At 44.0% G+C, this 13,939-nt stretch overlaps 1 protein-coding gene across 2 annotated transcripts in view; it reads right to left on the minus strand.

The window, feature by feature from the left end:
• The window catches only part of IGF1R (insulin like growth factor 1 receptor), a 198,232-nt gene extending 186,331 nt beyond the window's left edge, over positions 1–11,901 (minus strand). For both annotated transcript variants that reach the window (XM_076347994.1, XM_076347993.1), the window contains exon 1: positions 11,769–11,901. In XM_076347994.1, the coding sequence (XP_076204109.1) occupies positions 11,769–11,862 (94 nt within the window). In that variant the 5' untranslated portion in view covers positions 11,863–11,901. The remainder of the gene's footprint in view (positions 1–11,768) is intronic.
• Between the last annotated feature and the right edge of the window lie 2,038 nt (positions 11,902–13,939).

Here is a 13,939-nt window from a genome sequence, read left to right on the forward strand (position 1 = left end):
GACATACCCAACCAGGGTACATAGACTTCTTAAATGAAGCATTCCTCCCTCCCCCTGCAAAAATTGGTGGACATGACAATTATATCCTCCACCTCTCCACTCTTCACTTCTCCCCCACCCACTTCCCCCTATTAAACGGGATTCACATCTTCTCATCTCACCATGTCTGGGAGAAGCTGTGAGGGTGTTAAAGATGAACTCGAGGCATGAGACACCATGAGCAGTGACAGTCATCCTGAGGTCAGAACAGTATTTTGACACCGCAGTAAACAAGGCCTGTGGCCACACATGCAACAAGCAAGAAACACTGAATAGCTCTGCACTTCTGTGAGCACAGTTGCTCCTGAAGAATGATGAGAAGTCCTATGGAACGACGGACAGCATCACAGCCCATCCTTGTAGGGAGGCCAAACCACGCTCAAGCCACCTCAACTTTTGTTTCATTCTAACTGCATGTGACACCAGGTAATCTTAACAGTCGCCTCTGAAGATCTGGGGTTTATATTTAGTGTAATATACTATCTCCTTATCAGCCAGCTGATTCCAACACCCCCACCCTCATACTTCTGCTAAGAGTACAGTCTTCGAATGCCTGACAACGCACGGCTTCCTGGTGAAAGTGCCTTCACCTGGATGATAGTGTCACATGAGCATCTGAAGTTATGTCAGTGTTCTAAAAACAAGCCCTTTAACTACCCCTCAAGGATAGCATTTCTCTGTTTTTTTTTACAAATGGGGAGGGAAATACAAACACCCGGAGGAGGAATACAATTTCTTCCCAACCCTTGCATACTGTCAGCTTCTGAAGCACGAGATGTGATCACTCCCTATTTTAGCATGCATGACTACCAATGTTGTTGCTCACAAAAATTCGGTCCCTTTCTAAAATCCAGTTACAGTATTTAACTTCAGGTTTTTCTACCTAACTAGTGGATGGATAGAGGTGAATGCACTGGTAACAACATCTTGCTATGCTTTATTTGCTGTTCATTAAAAAAAAAAAAAAAAAAAAAAAAAAAAGACCCTTGCTCTCAATTTATACTTGTCAAATCAGTATTTAAACAAAACCAAATCTGGAAAGAAAAACAAATGTGAACACAACTGTGCAGCATTACAATACAACATCTGATTCCCGCATTCCAATTCTCTTGCTCTCAAACGCTGCAATGTATTGCGGACAAATTTAAAAATAAAGTCACTGATAGCAACTACAAAAACACCAAGAAAATCCTCAGACAATGTTGGCTTAGCCAGTGGAATGTGTAATTCTTGTCTTCATACTATCACTTTCTTTCATGAAAAATACTGGAAATATCTTTTTGCCAGGTTAACCAACTCTGACTTCAATCTTGCTGACATTTCTTAAGTATAGCTGAATAATTCCATTCATATGCAAATTGTACAATAAGACATGAGTAGCAGCACTTGCAGAGACTCCCTCACAGAGATGAGCATTTACTCTGCCCAAGTCTAATCTGCAGTGACGTATCTGAAATGAAACAAGGCCCAAAAGGTACAGCCCCAACAATATACAGAAGGCGTATTTTCAGCTTTGATGTTGTTTTTTCTTTTAATATTTAAAAATACCCCACAAAGTAAAGAGATTAAAGAATCGAGAACCGAGATTGCATCTGTTGCCATCACAATTTAACCACAGTCCATGTATTTATACAGTGGAATCTCCAAAATAACACTGCATCTGTTAAGATGACAGTGTTTTTCCATGGGCTGTGTTATAGCGGAGTTACTCCAAAGCTATTGCTTTTGAAGTGCTGATTGCGATCCACCCCAAATTCTTTTTGTAATCTTCCTCAAATGTATTGAATTGTAAAGCTGTTGTTTCTCAGTATGGCTTGGGAACAACAAAACCCTAATACATCTCATCAGTGGGCATCTGGCACTAAGGCCTTACAGCTAATGCAACATCTTTATTTAAACAATGAAGTACCAAAAGAGATACACAAAACAAACCATGTAAAAACAGATGCCCATTTCACATGTGTTTCTGCTGAAGTCCAGAACCACTGCCACATACACACACACACTCAAATGCATTTCTCTGTCTGTGCCTTATTTCTGTCGGGTAACAACTGAACCAACTTGAAAGGACCTTTGTTCATTCACTCGTAATGCTGGCCACATTTTAGAGCCACAACCCATTGAAGCGTACACAAGCTTGAATTTTAAAAGGGACTCTCATAACCTAATTTAAGTATTAAATACATATTACATGCCTCTTGATGAGACACAGTATCAATGAAAATATTTGTCCATGTAGTCAGCCTACTCAATGTGACAAAAATACAAACATTTTATTAGCACACACACAAAAAAGGAAACAGACAAACAATCAAAACCTTCAGTCACTCCCAGACAGGACCCAGGCAGGCTCAAGTCACAGTCTCAAACCAAGCCAAGTCTCAAGTTTGGAACAACAAATGTGCTTTTCCTAAACCCCACTTTTTGCTCTTTTGTACAGTAACAACTGCACAGACTCAACCTCCATCATGAGTGTAGCCACTGAAAGAGCTGCAAGGGAATACCAACATAACTTATTGAAACAAAATCTCCATATCCAAGGTAAATGAGCAACAGGACTAACTGACCCTTCAACTTTTGGCATCCTCCACCACACACAAATGGTCATACATCCTACTGGTTTGCAACTTTCCTTCCGCCAGTCTCGGTACCTCTGAGGTCCGAGGAAGAGGAGCAAAGCACACACAACAACAGCAACTTATATGCATCTCTTAACACAGCTGGATGTTCATTCCCTCTGTACTTCCCAGGAGACATGGCATTTGCAAGGGACCAATAAAATGTACATCCATCAAAAAAAAAGCTTCAGCCACAATAAACTGAAAGAAGATGTTAACTGCAATCAATACAGAACCACAAGCTGCTTCCACCTGCTGGGGATACAGAACAACTGGAGAGAAGCAACAACTAAAAATCCCATAATGGCAGCCAGACACCATCGCAATTCCAGTGGGCTGCCCCCTCCATCCCAGTCGGTCTGTGAACTCTTCACACAGTTTATGCCATCATCATGTTAAGTGTCTCTCTTAACACTGGTTCTCAGCTAAAAGAAAGGTAGAGCCATCTGAAAGCTTAACAAGAACGATCCACACTATTTAACTCCATCAGTATTTTGGAGAACAAACCAAATCCCCAGTAGGATACATGAAATTTGACTAGAGAAGACAACACTAACAATTTAACTACACATCAAAACCCCCAGGAGAAAGCAACAAAAACATCACAATAAAACTAATTTCTGCACTGGCAAAGAGCACAGGGGATAAGACAAACAAGGTATTTCCATTGCAATTTCAACTCTAACGCTACAGCCAAATGTTACTCTAAGATCAGCTGAGCAGTGCAAGTATGTGTTTGTTCCTACAGTGCAGTACCAGTGCCTTCACTCCTCCCGTGAGGTGTCTGTAATGTGCTTTTTAAGCCTTTCACGGTACATACTACTCTCACACAGAAGGACCCAAGGGGAGGTGACAAGAGCGGCAAGGAAGCAAAATGCACTATTTGTAGAAGGACAAAACGTGGAGACGACTCTAAACTGAAGCCAGTGCAAATAATGCAGAAACCACCCCAGTGAGATCCAGGGATAAAGCCCTTCCGAAGTCCAAGCCAACTCTCTTTTTGAAGTTTGGTTATAGACTGTTTCCGGGAGCAGCTGTCACCAGACCTTGCTCCAAAACACTGTACCCGTTTGATTAAGACTTAAGATTTGAACTACCATCTCTATAAGACAACCTTCTACTTTCAGAAAAACTTCTGGTTATTTTTGAGGGCTGCTCTATCACACATCATTTTAGGGTTTTTTCTACACCATAAACTACTTTGGGAGCTTGCTTCTCAAATATAATGAGCTGCCTGTCTAAAAAAATCAGGAAAACCAGCACTGTGTCAATTTATGTTTGGGGAAGCTGGTTTTGCATCCAAGAGATCTGGCATTCTCTTTCCCCACCAATAACCTTTTCCAAACACAACAGTTCAGCTCTTGCAAAGTTTTCCTGTGCATACAGATCAGGAAGACTTCTCAAGCTGAGTACCATGATCCATAAGCAAACCAGCTATAGCGTCCCACTAAGTATAAGGGAAAACCTCCTGCCACCTTGCTAAAACACCTCTTACAAACCCACAGCAACACTAACAAAAAAGAGTAAATAAAACAGTGTGATGCTATCCTAACCTTACCAATGCACAGCTACTAGCAGACCCTTTCAACTGCTGTGCTTACAGGAGTTTCATCCCATAAATACTCTCCACGTTTCAGAAGAAACATGTATATAACTAAATACAAAGTGAGCACCTTAGTCCTCTCTGCCACTTCATCTCATCTGTCTTATATAAGAACTGCCACTATTACACAGTTTGAAGATAATGATGTACTCCGTACTTGAGAATCACACATTCAGCTGCAGCTACCTACTGTATTCCAGTAGTAACAAATGGAAGAGATACTTCAAAGAGCACATTATCCCAGCTCTAATTTATGCATGCTCCCTCTTACCATCAAGCCATTTATTTTAAACCTGTCAGATATACTTGTGATGTAGCATCATGAATAATTTAAAAAGTAATCTGTATAAACCAAGTTTATAAACTTAACAGCAGGTACAGTACCTTTCATTCAAGCAGACTGCTCTCTGATAAAGTACAAGGGATCTTTGACTACTTCAGCATGTATTCATTTCATGCATTCTGAACCTCAAAAAATTCTTCTTTCCTGCCTCCAATCAAACCCTCCACTACTTGAACAGTATTGCATAAGTAGCTGACTTAAACGAGTAATGTACTAATTTGTGAACTGTTCATATTGAAGGAAAAAATTATAAAGCTTCTGGAAACAATCAGTAAAAATGACCCACCACCCATTCAACAGCAGGGGAAAAAAAAAAAACCACATGTGAAGTTTGCCTCTATCATTAAGAACTCTAATATTCTCTGCATTTGCCTGATGTTGTCACATTCTGACACCGCTCCCCTCCACAGGGAGAAGGGATGTTCAGCAAAGTGCTCCAAAAAAAAAAAAAAAGCCCACCTCCTAAGAGAAAGTGTTTTGATCAGAGTTGATGCTCACACCTCCAAGTAAACAAAGCTATCTTTACAGCATGTAATGGCACCAATAAGAGGTTTGCAGATAACATTGGCCCTGACTGGTCACAGAGCTATTTCAATAATACATGCCTCACTGGCAACACATAGCAAACAAACTCATTAGGTCATTGGACTTGCCCAGAACACGCATCTTCACAAACTAAGTATTCATAAAAGCAAGACACACACCTATTTTATAAACTATTACAGTAAAGCACATACATGTGCAGTTCACCTATTTTCTGCTTAAAAAGTTTCTTATTTGTATAATGTACACTTTTTTTTAAGGCAATAGCATAGCATGAAGTTCTTAAAGCACAACCTGGTTAACACTTCTCTTCAGTGACTATCTTAACATGAATTACTGCTCCAAGTTATTATTAAAATGACTTTGTGTTGCTACAAAAGCATACATTTGCTGTTCTACCAAAATATTCACTAAGTGGACTTGTTCCTCTAGAGGAATAATCTTAGTACTTTATTGGGGTGTGAGGTCCCTTCTCACTGGGTAGGTCAAAGACAACAGTCTCCCTGAAAAACTATCTGGGGAATCACTGAAACATATAGATGCTTATTTCTGCTCATACGATCAAGTTTACCAAGAAAGGAACAGAGTAATAGGAAATGTACACGTCTGGATATTCCAAAATCAATAAATAAATAAAATTATGTGACATGAAAGCTTACAAGTCATATGCAAATCAATCTCTACATAAAGAAATAACTATTTTGCTTTTCAGCACATTTTAAATAATCTTGTGCCACAACAGCAACTTCTTGAGAGTATCAACATTGAAGAAGTTAATTGGTGTCTTGAAAGATATCCTAAAGGAGCTGCTCCTATTTAGCATTTGCAAAGGTTAAAAGGAAAAACTTCCAGTGATAAACGCAAGTTAAACCTTCACAATACATCACCATACTAACACCAGTTTTGCCAGAATGCATCTCCCTAATTAATGAATAAGCCAAACTACTATCAAACTTATTTAGCAAAAACAACAAGTCCTGCCTAAAGGAACTAGAGCCTATTTTTGAGTTTGAGGACTCGGTACAGCTCTGCTTGCAGAGCACAGAAATATATGAATGAACACTGTATGTTGCTAATCATTTGCCAGTCCTCAAAGTTTGTCTCAGACAGTTCTGGACACAAAAAAGACAAATATAGTACTACAGAAATCAGTCCAGATTGTACCTGTCATGACTTGGCTAAGAGGGAAAAAAAAACAACCCAAAAAAACCACACACAAGACAGGCTGGCTAACAACCACAAATGTGTCTTCATCAACTACTGTTTGTTGAGTTCTGCTTTTGTACAATAAAAAAATTTTGAAACTATTCCTCTTAAAGTGGCTTTCATAAATCATAAAAACTAATCCAACTAACCTACACAAAGAAGCTGTCTATACAATTTACAGTGATAGAAAAATTATACATGTCAAATATATCAAAATACTAAAACAGTATTTCTACCTTTCAAACACATCATTGCATTCCTGAAGTGTTTCTGAACACAGAACTCTTAAAAGCAGCATGTTCTATTACCACCGAAGCCCAGAAACGTTAAAAACTCAACTTGGTCAGAAAGATCAGAAATATACTGAAACAATAAATCTGCAACAACTTTGAGTAATTGTCTTCAGAGTCTCATAATTAAACTGCAGCTTTTTTTAAGATTTAGCATACACAATAGTTTTCAACAATAAACTGCAGTTTACCCATTCCTATGTGCGTACTCACATATAAATAAAAAACAGCTGCTACTTGATAACATCCCAAAGCATTTCCAAATGTGAAAGCTTTACACTAAAATCCAAGTAAGAATGTATTTAATTTCATAAACCAAAGTTTAAACAACTTTTTCAGAAAGTTGCCACTGCTTCTCAGTCATCACCTTTTCAAGAAAGTAAAATAATGCTCATGAAGTTTATTAATTTAACTACAGATAATCTAGAGAAATACTCTACATCTTTTTAAAATAAGTTAATTCAGTACATTTTGTAAGTTACAGACCTTAGGGCTATTACAGATGATGAGCTAGATGTTTTTTGTGTGGGATCATAAAGTTAACAACCAGTGTGAGAAAAACAGGTTTCCTGCATATATTATTTCCTCCCTCTCTCAAAGTTCAGGACCATAAACAAACTTCTCTACAATGAAGTTTGTGGTAGCTCACAATTCACACAGATGGAATATACACACAACATAATTAATCATTTAACAAAACTGCTTCTTCTGGTCTCACCAAGTTAATAGTTCCAGTGATCACTGGTAAAACCTACCACAGAGTAAAAAGAAAAAAAAAAACCATACAGTATAGGGGAAGAGAAAAAAGCTTCAGTTGAAAGGACATTGAAATTGTCCTTTCAAGCTAATAGTTTCAGCCCTGAAATGTATTTTAATCCTAAATGTTAGATGCTTAAAAAAAAAAATTCTCCTCACTGAAGACATTCTTCTCCAAGATTTTCCTCCTAAACACCAGTTCAGCAGAAAATTAAACAGGATTTGAAACAACTTTTCCCAAGGTAACACATACTGATACAAATTAATTATTTACCAATGAAGACAGAATCAAAAATCATCACATGGAAAATTCCCAACACTAGATTTTGCATGTATATTTCAAGATGAAAACAATTTCAGTGTCAATGGAGTTATGCTTTAACTATACTCTAGAATTAGTTTGAAGGAACAACTGGTCAGGGGAAAGCTGACATAAAAATCAACACAATAGTTTATCAAATCTGAGCAATTTCCCTATTAAACCCAATAAATCAGGCCTTCTGTTGTACTAAAGTTAAAACTAGCTGATCCATCTTCTCGCTCTCTGCAGCCTCTTCCCCTCCTCATGTCTCATAACATACTTAAGAAATAAGTTAAATTTCCTTCACTTCACACAAAGAGTATTTCTCTCTCTCAAATGTTGGTTCAGCACTGAAACTTCTAACACACATCATCTTTCCACACCCATTCCTCTGCTTTCTCACGTTCTCAACACATTTTGCCTGATATTAGCTAAGTCACTACCATTTCCTAACCCTTTCAGTTTCTGAGTCATGCAAGCCTTTGCTCCACTTCTGGTATGGAAACACTTTGAAAGTACAATCTAACACAATCAAAAAAGTCAAAGTACTGCCTGGCTCACCGCTTCTTCCCATGGACTCCAATCACCATCACTCCCTGAACACTTTCCTCCAATCCTCTTTCTGGTGAACCCAACTGACACCAATTCCTTAAACACTCTGGCATTTTCTATTCACAACCTCAATTAGAGAAGGAATTATCCAACTCCCTTTTAACAACATTCACTAACCACTAGGCGTATATGAAAATGCTGATGTGAAAGCTAGGTGTGTGTAACGTTGACACTTAGGAGGTCATGAGGGTTTTTACTAAGCAACCTCGGAGAGAGATTAAACATACAGCATGAGCTACTGTTTATTAACATCAGAAACATAAAATATAGCCTGGATAGACAAACAAAAGTCTGAAGTATTATCAGACCTAAACCCATTATTTTTATTCTAAATGCTTAACCCATTCCCTTCTAGACACTCCCTTTGTAAATGTACACAAGGGTAAAAATCAAAACCCCATCACGCTCAAGGTAGAAAAGGAAGAAAACACTGTGTTTACGCTTCATCTTAAACCCAACCCTAGGATGAAACAGTCTCCAACAGTTGTAGCTTTACACATCAAATGCACTGTTACAGCAGCACATACTTTATCTTAATGAAGGGTCTTTTTATTTTTGTGCCGTTCTAACAAAATCTCAGGAAATTCTCAGAATTTTTTAATGACTGTTTTTGAATCAGAAGCTTTCCACTGAAGCTACCTGCACTTTAAAGAGGTTTCTGTCATATAACCATAAACAGACTTTACATAATTTAGCATTAAAGGGATGGGTCTCTCCCCTCCAGTTGTAACTCCTTTGTATTCCTATTTAGGAATGCCTTGCTTGTTTGACCGAAAATGGAAGTGCCTTTTAGCTATGACACAGTATATATGAAAAACAAATAAAAATTAAGATTAATCTTCCTTCCACTCTTGTGGGGAGAGAGAAGAATATGAAGAGATGCAAAACATCTGCTCTGGAGATCATTTTTTCCCCCTAACAGCAAAATTCTTTCAGCAATAACTCGTGAAAACAAAGGCTATTAAACTGTAAACTACAAAGACAATCGATTAGAGGCAGTATTCAGCTAAGACAAGTTTTTCAGCATATCTTCCCATATTTAAATGCCTAGATCTTCTTCAGAAGATGATATTTCATTTGGGAGGTTCTTAATTGGGTCATTTCAGCTAAGTGGCAACCACAAACACTTCAGAGGACTGGAACCTAAAATCCTAACATACTGTTCCTGCGTTATTTTATTGCCAGAGCTGGGCAAGCATTTTTATTTGAAGGTGTTCTGTACCAGGTAAGACAAGAAAAAAAAAAAATTGTAAGCATGTATCCTAGCAGTTTAAGGATACACTAGATCTCTTCCTCCTCTCCTGTTCTGTTTCTCCACGCTACTCCATCTTTTGTAAGCCCTTCCCTGAAGAAGGGCACTGGGGTTTTGTTTTTAAACTTAGAGATTAATTTTCCCTCTGGAAAACAACTCTAGCCAAACGTTCAACCCGTGGAAGTAAGATTGCGGCTCTCCAGCCCTAGCTGGCCCTGCCACTACAATGCAAAAACCTAAGTTGGGCCTTAATTTGCAAGGAGTTAATTGGCATTCACTGGCTAATGAAACACAGTATTACTCAACATGCATTACAGACTCCATCTATGCATTTTTTGCTCAGTTTTTTTTTTTGTAGTTAGCCTCATTGTCAGCGCATCCAAAGAACTTCCCTTTCTTTTCAACCTGAAACTACTACTCTTAGAAAAGCCTTTCTAGCTCCTAAATTCTTTCCCTTTACATTTAAAATGGAGAAAATTGATCTCTCCGTTCCTCCCCTCCAACAATACGTATCTTTTTGAAAGTGAGAGGCACACAACAACAGCTCAAGGAGTATGTTGAAAAGCACACAGCGGAAGAAATTAAAGCATCAAGATGCAGTCAAGAAACATCCCCGTTTCTGCAGACGCCGAAGGAGAGGGAGCCGTTTTCAAAATGGTTGGGCTCCAAGGCACGTTTACCATCTCCCTGTCTACAGCGATACTCCAGAAAACAAGGGAAGGCTAATTGCATGCAAGAGATGCTCAATCCAGCGTGAGCCCGACATACCAGAAGAAAACCGATCAGCACCGGGATTAATATGGTGATGATTGCAGTCTAATCAATTGCAGCGCCAGCCATCCCTGCCCCCTTTATTTCCCCCTGCGCCCGAAGGGGGCGGGCACTGCAATATAATCACAGGTTTGAAACGCACAAAAACAAAGTCGAGGCTTTTGCAACTCCCAAGCAAGACAGACAGGCACCGCGATCCGCGGACGATAAACGGCAGGAGGGATCCAGACACCTCCGTGCGCCGGGGACCCGGCTGCTGGCAGCGCGGTCGCGCACAATGAACCACGTTTTTCTCGGTGCAGCACTCGCACACACGGAGGAAGCAGCTCGCACGCTGCTAAGTCAACTGCACAAGCCTTTAACGCTAGATGCAACGCAGCTGCTTAAAAAACAAAAATCACCTTTAAGACTATAGCCCATCCGGCCATCAAACGTTTCTGTTCAGGCACAAATATAAACTATCAACTTAGAAATTCATTTAAAAAAAAAAAAAAACTAATAGCAGACTGTGACCTTTAGGTTGCGGGATGCCACCGTAATTCTGCACCCCGAGCAGAGCGAGTGAAACCCTTCCTCGGCAGTAAAGCAATAAAAGGCAAAGCGCTTATTTCCAGGAATTCTTCACTCACTATGGCAGGTTATTGCATACAGCCTCTAAATATTGACAGAGATCAACCTCTCTCCGTACAGGGAAAGAAAGAACGGTTCTTCCCAGCCTGCAAGTGTTTACTACGCAGCTCGCAGCCCTGGCTGCAGAGGTCTAAACACTGCACCGGGCTCTGGAGGGGGTTTAGGAATAGTACGCGGGTCAGGTGGGGGAAACACAAAGGAGGGAACGGAGGGGCATCACGACCCCCTCCTCCGCCTCCGGGTTGGGGGCTGCGGCTCTGCCGATGCCGTGTGTAAAACCAGCCAGCCACCCCCGGGGAAGGAAGGGATGGGAGGGAGAGAGGGAGACGCGCAGCCCCGGGTTGTTAAACGTGCTCGAGGAGCAGAGGCGTAACAGGAGGAAAACACGCACATCCCCGCGGGCAGGGGCGAAACCCGCTCACCGCGGCGGGAAACGGCGCGTGCCCCGGGAGCCCCTCACACACCACACCCCGGGAGCCGCTCACAGGCACCCCCACACACACACCCCGGGAGCCGCTCACAGGCACCCCCACACACACACACCCCGGGAGCCCCTCACACGCACCCCCACACACACACCCCGGGAGCCCCTCACAGGCACCCCCACACACACACACCCCGGGAGCCCCTCACCGACGCCCTCACATTTATCACAACAGGGAGCCCCCTCTCACCGACACCCTCACACACACCCCCAAACACACACAGGCAGCCGACGCCCTCGCAGCCCCTCACGCCTACACCGGGAACCCCCCCACACGCCCCGGGGGCCCCCCCGCCGCCCCCGACACGCAGTGTACTCACTTTCCCCATTTGTTGGCCACAGACAAAGTGCAGCGAAGACGAGCAGAAACCCCCAGACGACGGCGAGGGACCCTCCTCCAGCGCCAGACTTCATTCCTCTTTTTTTAATTGGACAAAATCCCCCTTTCCGAAAAAAAAAAAAAAAAAAAAAAAGTCCGAAATTGTTCGCTTTCTTTTCTCTCCCCGTCCTCTAAAAATAACGAAGGAGGCAAAAGGCGGACGAGAAGCGGGGCTGGATAAATCAATCCACGTTGCCTCAAGAAATGAAAAAAACAAGACCCTTCGGACTGGCAAACCGTAGGGTTTTTGAGGTCCCTGGGTGTTGATCTTCCGGAGCAACCACACCAAAAATACCCAGATATTCAAGATGTATTAACGGCAACAACAACAAGGCATGAAAGCCCCGGGGCGACGCTGTCTCCGGGGCGGCGGGGCGGGCTCCGAGGGGGGGGCGCCGCCGTCTCCCCTCAGCGCTGGCTGCAGTGGTACATCGTGCAGAGGAGTCGCAAACATGAGGCACATCGGGGCTGGCAGTCTGCATCTTCAACCTCCATTTTCAAACACCGCACACAGAGGCAGCGCGCACACACACAGAGACACAAAAACTGGGAGGGCTGCGGGGGGAAGGGGGGGGTGCGACCCAGACAATCTTATTACAAAACAACAACAGCTTCTCCGTCCCTCCGCGCGGGGACGGAGCTGCCCTGGCGGGATCCCCCTGGCTCCTCTCCCCGCTCAGCGAGGGGGGGGAAACCGCCCCACGCACAACCACCACCCACACCACCACCACAAGTCCGGCTGGCTACAGAGACTCGAAATGCGGAATTTGAAACGAAAATGAATTAAAAAGGCTTCCCCCCTACTCCTTCTATTCCTCTCCTCGGCGCCGCTGCCACAGGCTCCTTCTCCAAAAAAAAAAAAAAAAAAAAGAAGAAAAAAAAAGAAAAATCCAGGACACACACACAAAGCAGCAGCAGGGCGAGCGGAGCAGCTCAGCACCCCGCCTCCTCCCCCCGCAGCTCTCCTCCTCGCATCCCTCCGAGCCGCCTTGCCATCGCGCCGGGGGCGGGGGGGAGGACGACGACAACAACAACAACAACAAAAACCACCCAGCGAATTTGTAAATCCTTTTCCTTTTTTTTCCTCCTCCTCTGGGTGTGCGCGCGCTGCAAACCTTCCCCTCGCGCTGCCCAGCCCAAGGAAGGGGGAGGGGGAGCCGGGAAGAGGTGTGTGTGCGTGTGTGTGTGTGTGTGTGTGTGTGTGTGCGTGCGTGCCTGCGCCGGGGGGACGAGGAAGGCGATCCGGTTTGCTGAAGGTCAAAGCACAGGAGCTTGTTGCGAAGGGTCTGTAATTCCTCCGGGGAGGGAAGGGGGGGAAGGATCTGCCGCTCCTCCCAATTAATTCGCCGCTCGCTTGCAGCAGGGTTTGCAGCGCTCTGCTGCCGCGTCTCCCCCCCTTCTCCTTCTCCTCCTCCTCCTCCTCCTCCTCCTCCGCGCTGGCTCCCTTTGCACAACGGAGAGTGAACGCTGGTAAACAAGAGCCTCGGCGTCGCTCCGCCGCCGCCGCGCCTGCCGCCGCCGCTGCTTCTCTCTGCGGCCGCACGGGGACGGAGCTCGCTCGCGCCCGCCCGCTCTCTCCCGCGCGCGCGCACGCGCCTTCTCTCGCACAGAGGCGCGCGCTCACATCCTCCTCCCCCGCCCGCCCCCCCGCGGGCTCCCCTCGCCCAGGCGGCGGCGGCGGCAGCGGCGCGCGCGGAGGCGGCGGCGGCGGCGGCGGCGGCGGGGCGCGAGCGGGCGCGAGGCAAAAGCCGGAGCGGCGGAGCGGAGCGGGGCGGCTGCACCCCGGGCCAGGCCCGCCCCGCCGCTCTGGCTTCTGCCTCTGCCTCTGCTCCGGCGTCCGAGCTAACGGGGAAAGGGGAAAGGGGAAAAGGAGGCGGCGACGGAGCCCTGATGGCTGCACCGAGCATCCTGCGGGGCGCAGGGGGAGAGCACGGCGGGAGAGCCAACGAGCGACCCCCTGCTAATGCAAACACCTTTGTGTTCTTCAGAAATGAAAAAAATACATAAAAAGGAAGGGACCGAGTTAGGAGGAATGAAGAACTCGTAGCTTTGATTTTCACGTGGTCTGTTTATTTATTTACTGCATTTAATCGCTGTTGCTCCTCTGGGTTG

The sequence above is a fragment of the Aptenodytes patagonicus genome, chromosome 10, assembly GCF_965638725.1.
Source record: "Aptenodytes patagonicus chromosome 10, bAptPat1.pri.cur, whole genome shotgun sequence".
Lineage (NCBI taxonomy): Eukaryota > Metazoa > Chordata > Aves > Sphenisciformes > Spheniscidae > Aptenodytes > Aptenodytes patagonicus.